Genomic DNA, 12,410 nt, shown 5'->3' on the forward strand with positions numbered 1-12,410 from the left:
CAGGATGAGATGCTTTGGATTATGAGGGACCAAGCAGACATGTTGAGGCGTCTGATTGAACTGCAGGAACAGAAGCCGGAGGGTAGAGTCCCTCTGCAGACCCTGATGGACAGCCAGCCAGCATCGCCTGGGGCAGAATCACCCTCCCCCAAGCTTTCCATGAGGCGTGGGTGAAAAGTCCATTACCCCGTTCACTTAACTCAGGGGGAGGGTACAAGGAACAGAGAAGGCGCAGATTTACAGACCTTTGATGGTCTGGAATGCGGTGTTACATTACACAGCTGAAAATGTTTCTCCTGTTCCAACTTTACAACCCTTTTTCCCCCAGGTTACCTTTTTTTCCCCCCATTTTCCCTCTTTACTTATGTTTGTTAAAGTAAATGGATTAGAGAAAATAACCGTTACTTACCTTCTCGTAACTGTTGTTCTTTGAGCTGTGTCTTCACGTCCATTCCACATTAGGTGTGCGTGCGTTGCGTGCACGAGCGTCGGAAACTTTTTCCCTTAGTGGCTCCCGTTGGGCTGGCGGGCCCCCTGAGTGGTGCCACTGAGCCGTGCATATATATCCCTGCCACCCGACCCCCTCCAGTTCCTTCTTGCCGGTGACTCGACAGAGGGGTAGGAGGGTGGGTGGTGGAATGGACGTGAACAACACATCTCGAAGAACAGTTATGAGAAGGTAAGTAACTGTTTTTTTCTTCGAGTGCTTGTTCATGTCCATTCCACATTAGGTGAATCACAAGCTTACCTCTGGAGGAGGGTAGGAGTCACGGAACAACTGCTCGGAGGACCGCTCTGCCAACTGCCGCGTCCTCTCTGGCCTGCTGGGTGACCGCGTAGTGGGTCGTGAAGGTGTGCACCGAGTACCAGGTGGCTGCTCTGTAGATCTCCTGGATCAGGACCTGTGCCAGGAAAGCCGTGGAAGTCGCTTGCACCCTGATCGAGTGGGCCATGACCGCCGGGGCCAGAACACCTGCGAGCTCATAGCACGCCCGGATGCAGCTTGTAATCCAAGACGAGATCCATTGCACTGACACCGGGAGGCCTTTCATCCTCTCGGCTATGGCCACGAACAGCTGCGCGGATTTATGAAAGGGCTTGGTGCGCTCCAAATAGAATGCCAGCGCTTGACAGACATCTAGGGTGTGTCGGCTGCGGTGATTCGGGTCCGTATGGGGTTTTGCAAAAACACTGGCAGACAAATGTCCTGGCCCAAATGCAATTGCGAGACTACCTTAGGGAGGAACTTGGGGTGCGGTTGGAGCTGCACCTTATCCTTGTGAAACACTGTATACGGTGGCTCAGAGGTGAGAGCCCTCAGCTCAGACACCCTTCTGGCCGAGGTAATGGCCACCAGAAATGCCACCTTCCAGGAAATGTGGAGGAGGGAGCAGGTAGTGAGGGGCTCGAACGGGGATCCCATGAGCTTAGAGTGGACCAAGTTAAGGTTCCAAGGAGGGACTGGGGGGCATGAGTACGGAAACAGCCTTTCCAATCCTTTAAGGAACCGTCCCACCACTGGGTAGGAAAACACCGAGCCCTGAAAACCCTCGACAGAAGGCGGAGATGGCCGCCAGGTGCACTCTGAGTGAGGACGGGGCCAGCCCCTGCTGCTTGAGGTGCAGGGGGTACTCGAGGATGACTTGCACTGGGGCCTGGCACGGCCGCACCTCTCGGGGCTCACACCAACACGAGAACCTTTTCCACTTGATCACATAGGTAGCCCTGGTAGAGGGCTTCCTACTGCCAAGCAGAATCTGCTGCACAGGAAGGGAGCACTGGCTTTCCAAGGCGTTTAGCCACGGAGCTTCTACGTCGTCAGGTGTAGTGATTGCAGGTCAGGGTGGAGAAGCCGCCTGCCATCCTGCACAATGAGGTCCCGGTGTAGGGGCAGGACTACTGGGGCCTCCAACAGCTCTAGGAGCGTTGTGTACCAGACCTGGCGGGGCCACGCCGTGGCGATGAGGACCACAGCTGCCCTGTCCCTGCGTACCTTGAGCAGGACCTTGTATACCAAGGGGAGAGGGGGAAAGCATACATCAAGCCCCCTCCCCAAAGGATCGCAAACGCATCTGCGACTGAGTCCGGGCTGTGGCCCTGGAACGAGCAGAACCGCGGACACTGGGTATTGGCCCTGGTGGCAAACAGGTCTACCCGGGGAAACCCCCGCCTGCGGAAGAGCAAAAGCACGACGTCCGCTCTGAACGTCCACTCATGCATGTGATACGACCTGCTGAGGTAGGCCGCCCCCCCGGGAGATATGACACCTCGAGGTGAATGGCGTGGGCTATACAAAAGTCCCAGAGGAGGAGAGCCTCGCGACAGAGTGGCGAGGAACGGGCCCCACCCTGCTTGTTTATACAGAACATGGCAGTAGCGTTGTCTGTCAGAACTGTCATGCTGTGACCACTCAGAGTGGCGTGAAACGTCTGGCAGGCTAGACGAACCGCCCCGAGCGCCTTCACATTGATATGGAGCAACCAATCTGCTGCGGACCACAAACCCTGAGGTCCCCAACAAAGGTATGCTAACTAACTGATAACAGCTATCTATGAGAAAGGCTAAGGGACTGCTCTCATCCAAGAGAGAGAGGTTGTTCCAACGCCGCCATGGATGGTAAGAAGGAACAGGAGGGGGTCGGGCGGCAGGGGTATATATGCACAACGCAGTGGCACCACTCAGGGGGCCCCACCGGCCCGACGGGAGCCACTAAGAGAAAAAGTTTCCTACATTCGTGCATGCAACACGCGCACACCTAATGTGGAATGGACGTGAACACACATCTCGAAGAAGACTAAATGTTCTTTATTGAGTAGAAGCCATGGGCTTGGGCAGGGGGGTTGGCTTTACAGGGGCAGTGATACATTCCAGGTGAAGGTTTGGGAAAGCACAATGCAGACAAGCAGCTCACATTACTGTGACTCATTACTGAAACGGCTTTTCAAAGCCTCGTGGATACACACTGCCCCTTGCTGTGCTCTTCTTATTGCCCTGGTGTCTGACTGCTCAAAAATGGCTGCCATGCGATCTGTCTCAACTGCCCACCCCTGCCGAAAATTTTCACCCTTCCCAGATATTATGGAGCACACAGCAGGCAGCTATAATCATGGGGATGTTCTCTTCAATAAAAGGTCCAACCTTGTTAATAAACTTCTCCAGTGCCCTTTCAAATGACAACCACCATTCTGCACTTGCTGAGCCTACAGTTGAATCTGGAAGCAAGGGATAGGCTGGGTCCCCCAGGATAACTATAGGCATCTCAATGTTCATTTTGTGGTCTGGAAAGAAAGTCCCGGGTTGCAGCTTTTTGAACAGACCCGAGTTCCTAAATATGCGCGCGTCATGCACCTTTCCCACCCATCCTATGTTGATGTCAGTGAAACGTCTCCTGTGATCCAACAGTGCTTGTAACACCATTGAAAAGTATCCCTTTTGGTTTATGTACTCTTTGGCTAAGTGGTTTGGTGCCAAGATGGGGATATGCGTGTCATCTATCGCTCCATGGCAATTAGGGAACCCCACTGTGGCATAACCATCCACTATGTCTTCCACATTTCCCAGACTCACTACCCTTCATAGCAGAAGTCGATAAATGGGGCTACACACTTGGAGCACAGAAGCTCCCACGGTTGATTTACCTACTCCAAATTGATTCCCCACTGACCAGTAACTGTCTGCCATTGCAAACTTCCAAATAGCGATCGCTACTCACTTCTCCACTGTCAGAGCAGCTCTCATTTTTGTGTTGCTGAACTGCAGGGCAAGGGAAAGCTCTGCACAAAGTTCCTGGAAGGTGGCCTTCCGCATTCAAAAGTTCTGCGGCCACTGCTCGTCATCCCGTACCTGCAAAACGATGCGGTCCCACCAGTCAGTGCTTGCTTCACGGGACCAGAAATGGCGCTCAGCAGAGTGCAACTACTCTGTGAATTGTTTTTTTTCAATGGCTTGCAGCAGGGCTGCTTGCAGGACATTGCTACGTTCCACGCGGCAGACCCTACTTTGGCTCTGGAAATACTATAGGAGAAGGCGCGAGGTGTTTGAGATGCTCACAGCAAGGGTGTACAATTGAGCAGGCTCCATGCTTCTGGGGTTATGGCATATGCACGGCAATTTTAAGGCGTGAAAACCACTTGGTTGTTTGCCACTGATATGAGGGACGGAGCACAGTGCATCGCGGGTGCCAACGCAATGTTCCCATTCTCCCCTGTTTTGGTCCCATAACGCATTGCACAAACTTCCCAAAACACACTGCGGCAAGTTGCACTTTGGGATAGCCACCCATGATGCACTGCTTTGTGCATCAATGCAGGCACTGCTAGGGAGGACGCACTCCATCGAGACAATGAGCATGGCATGGCCATGCACAATCGACTTACTTAATTCGGAGGCTCGAGGTCAAATTAGATAAAGTCGACTTAATTTTGTAGTGTAGACAAGCCCTTACTCAGACCAAGTAGTACCTTAATCCACAAGTACTTCCAGGGAATTTTATGAAATTATTTGTGGTGTGAAGTGGATCTGGCCATCACTGACTAACTATTTAACTAGCTTTTTGGGGGGTTAATAATTAAAATAATAATGAAAGCCACTTACAAATAATAAAATAAAAAATCTGATACAAGAAGGAAGGAAAAAAACTATTTTACCATTTCCCTTCTGTTCCAATTAGTTAAAAGAAACTATGAGGGCAACATACAAAACAATAAAATTATAGGCTTTAAATATTACAAAAAGATAAGCTTAACATAATAGGCTCTCAATAATTGTTTACTGGGAATATCTGGGTTTTATTCTTTAAACCACAGAGTGAGCCTTCTTATAAATCCAGAAGGGGGGGGGGGGGGGAATCCCACTACACTGTGAAGCCTAAACAAAAATGGTGCCAGTTCCCCCACATTGCCCCAACAATATTCTTCAGCGACAATGGGAGGACCCAACTCCAGGAGTTAAGTAGGTATTTTAGTTTCCCAAGGCTTGCGTGACCACATTTCCTAAAGGGAAAGTGGGACACCGGGTTGGGCTAGCCCGAGCTCCCCAGTCTGGGGCTGGCTGTAGCAACTTGCCCCCCACCAACGGAGAGCTGGACCAAGCTGCTTCCCTGAGCCCCTTTCCCCCTCATGCTGGGCTGGCCTGAGCCCCTCCCTCTCCCACGCAGGGCTGACCCAAGCCGCTTGCCCAAGTCCCCCTCCCTGCTCAAGGCTGGGGCTGGCATTGCTGCTCACTTGAGCCCTGCCTGAGCCCTGCCTCCCCGCCCCCCTTTTTGACAAAAGCGAGCATTTATCCTGCTTGCTCTTGCCCACTGATCAGGTTGGCAAAAGCAAACGGGACAAATGCCCACTTTTGCCAAAAAAGTTGGGACAGCCAGGACAAGGCTTTAAAAAAGGTACTGTTCTGGCCAAAATGGGATGTATGGTCTCCCTACCCAAAGCCCATTCAGTTTGTGGTTTAGCTTTTAACACGGCCAGCAAAGTGTTGGTGGTGGGTGGTGCAGCATGGTTTCCTGCCCACTATGAAAAGGGGAAAAAAATCATCAACAGGTTTCATAGAGGACACCAACCATATAGGGAAATTATCCAGCATGACATCTACAAGCCACAGGGATCCAAAAAACCTGCTTTAACAAAAAACTGATTTTAAAAAAAAATAGTTAAGTAAAAAAAAAAAGAAAAAGTAAATAGCTATTTGCAGAGAAAAGTAAACACTGCAATATTACATACATCTGCTTTAAAGTAAAATCAACTCAGCAAATGTTAAAGTTTGGATATTAGCAACAGTGGGTAGGCAACTAGCATAGTCTCCATATGTATGCAATCCTTTGCTGTGACTGTCAACAAGAAGGCCAGTTATTGCCAAATGTGATAGCGTTTTGTGATTTGGGGGCTTGTCAATGGGGAAGTGGGCTGAGACCACCACGCATTTCATGTAAGCCAATGAACAGTCATTTTTGGTTATTATTGCCTTAAAAACAAAAAGCTCCCTGGTCTACCACAAGCTACATACATCTGAATTTTCTAATGAAGTCACACTCTATTGTTCTGACAATGGAACAATTAAGGATGTTATTACAGTACTAATAAATATAAAAATTTTATGTGAAATGAATAAGGCTTTGGAAGCATCCAAGTGATTTTTTAAAATCTAACACTACAATTTTTTTATTTCACTAGCTAATAAAAATATTATTTTTAGATTATGTTTATCATCCATGTGGTTTTTTATATAAAAAACTTACGACAAGGCAAAGAAGGATGGATCCAAGGCAAACAAATTAACCTGGGAGTTTTCCGAATCTATAGTTCTGACAAAAGCTTGAATTTCAATTGACTTGTAACTCACTTTTCAGTAATAAAATATTTTAAATTTTCATATGAAAAATATATATATTTTTTTAGTTCATACTGGAACTCTTAAAATAGAGAATTTAAGTGTGAATTTGGAGTCTGTGAAAGATGCTGAATGTATAGCTCTGGACAACTGAAATCCTTTATTTAACCCCAGAAGAGGTACAACACAGACCTCAACAGTGTAAGCTTCCCCATCTCTGCCCCAATCTATTTGCCTCATTTCTGACCTGGAAGGAAGATTTTAATTTGTGTAGACAATTCAAAACTATGGCTTATTAAAGACCGTTAATAAGGTAGCCAATTATGCTGGGTTTTGTGAAGTGGACTGCTGTCTTGTAGAAACTGAACAGAGATCACCAATTCTTTTCACACTGGAGCCACCCATGTTAAGAACTTTCACTCACTAATTATCTAGGCTTGATTTCAACAGAATAAGAAATGGAAGGCTTTGTAATCCATTACCAACCACAGGAACCATCTACTGGCTTAACACAGCATTCCAATATCGCATCCAGAATGCTAACTACAATTGGAGATAAACAAAAAGCAAAATTAGTCTCTGAAGTTCTACTGGTATAATCTGAATACATATACTCAGTATATGTTAAGAGCTTTTCAGATTACAGCAGAGGACCTTAATACTGCATCAATGTCTTACTCTCCCATACCTTGTTTCTATTATGGGAGATCTAAGGCATGCAGGCAGAGGATGTGAGACACAGTAGATCTCTGTGGCAAATATTAATATGACTCACAGATTAGCTAGTGGGGTGCTGAGGTAATGTTCCCAATATTTTTATCCTCGAGACTAAGACCAGGATCTCTGTATCAGGTCTTATTTCCTTTTATCCAATGAAGCAGGATTTTTAAGCAGTTTTTAGTTAATATCTACCACTGCCGTTATCCTTAACTGGTTTATTTTGTAATAGGAAAAAAATTACCTTATATAATTTTTAATTGCTTTGATGACACTCAAGAGAGAAGGTAAGCATTGAACTGACATGGGAACATTTCACTTGTACAAATGGTGCTCAGAACTAGGCTGAGGCAAATTGTCAGAACCATGTGGGGAAAATGCAGTCTGTGTTGTAACCATTTGGTGGCTAATGACAGTAACTCATTCTTCAGTGGTGACAACTTGCATATTTCCGAGGCAATGTATTTAATTTGTATAATAATGTATTTAATTTATATAATAAAAAAAGAATTAGGTCTGGTGCTGCTGTAAAGGATATTAAATTGAGAAGACAAGGTGATTTTTTTTCAGAGAAGAAACATGTAGAGTTTTTTCCATTTACCAACGAATTTTTAAAGTTTTTTTTAAATTCAAATGTTAATACATTTGTTAATAAGTTTATTCCACCATGTAGTTATAAGCATCCTTTCTGCTTTCACAGAAGATTTAAAAACAATAAATAAAACTACAGTAGTGATCAAAAAATGATCATTTTCAACTGACTGTACCTGTCTGTAGTACTGTCTCTGGATCAACAGATGGAAGAAAGTTTAAATCCATAGACCTTGTAATAAAAAAAGTAAACATATTATTAAGTAGTTGTATTACAAGAGCACCAAGAAGCCTCAGCTGAGATTGTGGCTACCTTTTATCAACACAAAGTCAGAGGCAGTCCCTGCCTCAAAAAGCTAACCATCTATAGAAGACAAGACAGACAAAGGGTGGGATAAAAAGTGTAATTATCCCTATTTACAGGTGGGGAATGGGGAGACAGAAGCCTTGCTCCTGCACTGTGACCTGCCAGCATCGATGACAATGCAGGATCAGGACCTCAGCAACTTGCCCAGAGTCATATGAGGAGTTTCTGGCAGAGCCTAGACCTGAGCTCAGACTTGCTGAGTTCTAGCCCACTATCTTATCCATCCTTGGTCTCTTGTAAACATATACATAGTAATTTTTTATAGCAAAGTAATAATAGAAAAGATAAAAATGAAAGAAAACACTTTTGGTACATTAATATGGCAACGCATGTAACTTAAAACAAAATTAAACCTGGCAAGCAATTGCAAGCAATATTAAACCTGGCAAGCAATATTAACATGGTCTAGTTGCTTTGGTATTTAAAGACAAGAAAGACAGATATATTAATAATGTGGATATTTATAAATCAATTAACATTGTATAATAATTTTCAAAGAAGTTTTATTGCACTAGGAAATGTCCTGCATTTCTATTTACACAAACAGATTTCACTACCCCACATAAATACCAAAAATTCAGATACCTATGCCCTGTAGAACTTTTATACACAACTTCTCAATTCTCTCTCTTCTCCCTATTTCCAAACATCTGACTAAATACATACAGTTGCAGTGACCTCCTCTTTGGAGCCCTTTCTCTCTGGCAGTTTGTGACTGTCACTAATGGTTTTTAAACCTTAGCAGGTATACTGTGCTTAAAATAATGGGAAGAATCCAACTACAAACAACTAGAGTCAGTAAACTGAAACTTGAGGCTTATGCTTCAGTGCTGACTCATCCCATTTTGTCTCCTTTCACTTAAAACTCAGAAACACACAAGCTAGGGATGGAAGGGTCAGTGAAAAACTTGTTAATCAAAGCTCCTTGTGGCATCAATCATATAACAGATTATCACATTAACAGTTTGGGCTTCACTTCATTGGTCATTCCCAAATTGAAAATGCGAAGGGACATCACTGGGATCAAGTACATCTTGCTTACTTAGTTGCTAAGGCCTGAACCTGCAATTGACTGTGCACAGGAACAGGAGTGTGACCACATACAGTCAGTTGCAGGATCTGGACCTTAATGCCTGCCAGAAAATGAATTACTGAAAAATACTTGTGTTGTCCACCAGTCCCTTCACATTACACTTTCATATTGCAGCTGAACTGGTAGTTAAGACTTATGCTGAAACATGTCTATTTTAAAAAGCAATACACATACCTCTCTTTCTCCTGTTGGTTTCCTTTATCACTTCCATTGTTAATTAAAGCAAGCTCATCTAGTAATGATGTAGACTCTTTTGTAAACTTTTCAAATACCTAAATAAAAATACTTTTAATTAAAAGAGCATTTACTTTTTTTTTTTTTAAAAGAGTGAAAAGAAATTCATTTTGTGCTTGTGAAAGACGCAGTTTGACACTACCAGTCCAAATGTATCTATATTGCTCTGTTAATATGCTTCACACTTGTCAAAGTAATTACCTCCTAGACTCAGATGGTATAGGAAAAAGGTTAGAAAATATAATTTCCCTTCAATGACAGAGGCCTGCAGTGTCAGATTCTCCAGGGAGTTAAGCAACTCTATATTAGAATACGTTCAAGTTAGGACTGAATTTCAAAATGCTTACAAGACCCTGAAGAATCTTTCAAAACTTAAGTCTTCATTGCCATAGTTACTCATCCAGTCCATTTAATCCTTTGCTTTTTTACGACTACCTCTTAAAGACTGTGGTGGGGATTTTTGTTATCTGTCCACTAAAAAATGGATTAAGTACATCAACTGTTATCTGAATTTCCAGCTTTGGTCTGTACTGTAACCAATAACTTTCAAAAACAAAGGAGCACATGGCTATAAGTAAAAAATACCTTGGTCAAGGTTCCTTGAAATTTATTGGTTTCTGATCTCAGAGAGCAAAACCTATAAAATCAGTGACTGCATGTACTTGTTCAGTTTCTTTGTGTTTTGAGTTCTTTATGAAAACTGAGCATCAATTCGTTCTAGTAGTGATAATGTTGTGTAATCTGCATTCTTGTGCACTAGGAACTGGATTGAAACCAATCACTCATTTCACTAGAGATGGATATCAACTTTCACCTGCTACTCACCTCATCAACTCCTAATCTTTGGCCTGGAGGTGAAGTTTCTGTACCCCATCCAGTCCATTCAGGCATCAATAAAGAGCCCTCTCGACATGAAATTGGACAGCCCTCTCAATACAATATAACTTTACAGCATGTTTCATACACTGTAGTATAAAACATTTTACAGTGCTAAATACGGTAATGAAACAGAAATTAGGCAATGAAAACATTTTTCAGCGGAGATCTGAAACTACACAGAATCAGAAAGGCTGTTACAGATGGCAGAAGCAGCAAAGGAGAAAGCCCTGGCACCAACATTATGGAGGGTATATGAAGGAAGAGAAAGGAGTCTAGTGCTAGGTAACAAGAAGAGACAGACACATCTGTAAGACAGCATCAGTAGAAAGAATGAGGAGTACTTGTGGCACCTTAGACACTAACAAATTTATTTGGGCATAAGCTTTCGTGGGCTAAAACCCCACTTCATCGGATGCATGCAGTGGAAAACACAGTAGGAAGATATATATATACACTGTGACAGGGTCGGGCCAGATGGCTACAGGACAGTGATAGAAGGCAGATTATATTAGCCCCAGGTTAAGTAGGTCCCTTTACCCTGGGTAAGGTAACAGGGAAGGTTCCAGAACAATCAGGAACCTTCTGAAGACAATTAAGACAGACAGGCTGATTAGAACACCTGCAGCCAATCAAGAAGCTGCTAGAATCAATTAAGGCAGGCTAATCAGGGCACCTGGGTTTAAAAAGGAGCTCACTTGAGTTTGTGGCATGCGTGTGAGGTGCTGGGAGCAAGAGGCGCTAGGAGCTGAGAGTGAGAACGCGGACTGCTGGAGGACTGAGGAGTACAAGCATTATCAGACACCAGGGGGAAGGTCCTATGGTGAGGATAAAGAAGGTGTTGAGAGGAGGCCATGGGGAAGTAGCCCAGGGAGTTGTAGCTGTCGCACAGCTGTTCCAGGAGGCACTCTAGACAGCTGCATTCCACAGGGCCCTGGGCTGGAACCCGGAGTAGGGGGCGGGCCCAGGTTCCCCCCAAACCTCCCAACTCCTGGTCAGACACAGGAGAAGTTCACGAAAATGGCCAAACTGAGGGCTGCCATGAATCTCCGAGGCAAGCAAATCCGCCAATAAGCGCAAGACCCACCAAAGTAGAGGAGGAACTTTGTTACAACACACAGAGAACATGAAAAAATGGGTGTTGCCATACCAACTATAATGAGACTAATTAATTAAGGTGGGGTATTATCAGCAGGAGAAAAAACACTTTTGTAGTGATAATCAGGATGGCCCATTTCCAACAGTTGACAAGACGGTGTGAGTTGAATAGGAAGACGGAGGCCAGTCAGTGAGGATGGGGGTGACATGTTTGTAAGCTTATTGCAAATGCGTAGAAGAAGTCTGCAGCAAGATTTCACACTAATATGTGCTGGGACTTGGGGAGATATCAGAGAAGGGAGTGGCAATTTTCAAGGTAAAAGAAGGTGAAGCCATGGATAGGGATTTCAACAGAAGAAGAATTAAGGTAGTGACACAAAACAGGTGGTATTTCAGAGGTAAAAAGACTTTTACAGATGTGTGAGAAGGTAAGTTCAGGGTCCAGGATCATACAGACAGTGGAAGCAAATTGGAAGTCTGAGTCAAGGATGGAAATAGAGAGCATAAAGCTGTGTTTAAGGATGCTCCTCTTGTCTAAGAAAAGCACTTTTGAGACATTTAGCTGAAGAAAACAGAAAATGATAGGTTTCTCTCACCTCTTAGAGATCATCCATTTACCACAGAGCAGTGGTTTTCAACCTTTTTTCATTTGTGCTCCCATAAAAAATTTTAAATGGAGGTGCGGACCCCTTTGGAAATCTTAGACATAGTCTGCAGACCCCCGGGGCCCACAGACCACAAGTTGAAAACCACTGTTTTATGATAAACTTTCGCAGTCCTCGTAGTCAAGTTCTGGGGCAACATGTCATTACCACAGTCAACCATTTTGTGTCCAGCCACAACTAGCTATAATCTTAGGGCTCTGAAAGGCAAGGCCAAACAGCAGCACGATGGCAGTTTTGCTAATCAGAATGGGAGGACGGAACAGAGAGTTAACGTACCATGAAAATGGAAGGAATGTTTGGACAGCCGACCTTGGTTTTAAGTGCCCCCGACATATAAGTTTTATTGTTGTTATAATTAAAAATACTAGGAAAGCTTTAAGAAGAAGAAATAATAAGTAATTTGCTAAAATTTAAAGAATTGGTGACCTAGGGGTTACTATGGTGA

At 44.3% G+C, this 12,410-nt stretch overlaps 1 protein-coding gene across 7 annotated transcripts in view; it reads right to left on the reverse strand.

Moving 5' to 3' along the window:
* SESTD1 (SEC14 and spectrin domain containing 1) overlaps window positions 1-12,410 on the reverse strand; it is a 117,240-nt gene that overhangs the window by 28,388 nt on the left and 76,442 nt on the right. For all 7 annotated transcript variants that reach the window (XM_074967693.1, XM_074967690.1, XM_074967687.1 and 4 more), the window contains 2 exons: window positions 9,267-9,364; window positions 7,809-7,864 (listed from right to left, as the gene is read on the reverse strand). In XM_074967693.1, the coding sequence (XP_074823794.1) occupies window positions 7,809-7,864; window positions 9,267-9,364 (154 nt within the window). The remainder of the gene's footprint in view (window positions 1-7,808; window positions 7,865-9,266; window positions 9,365-12,410) is intronic.

Source organism: Natator depressus, chromosome 11 (genome assembly GCF_965152275.1).
Source record: "Natator depressus isolate rNatDep1 chromosome 11, rNatDep2.hap1, whole genome shotgun sequence".
NCBI classification, from domain to species: Eukaryota; Metazoa; Chordata; order Testudines; family Cheloniidae; genus Natator; species Natator depressus.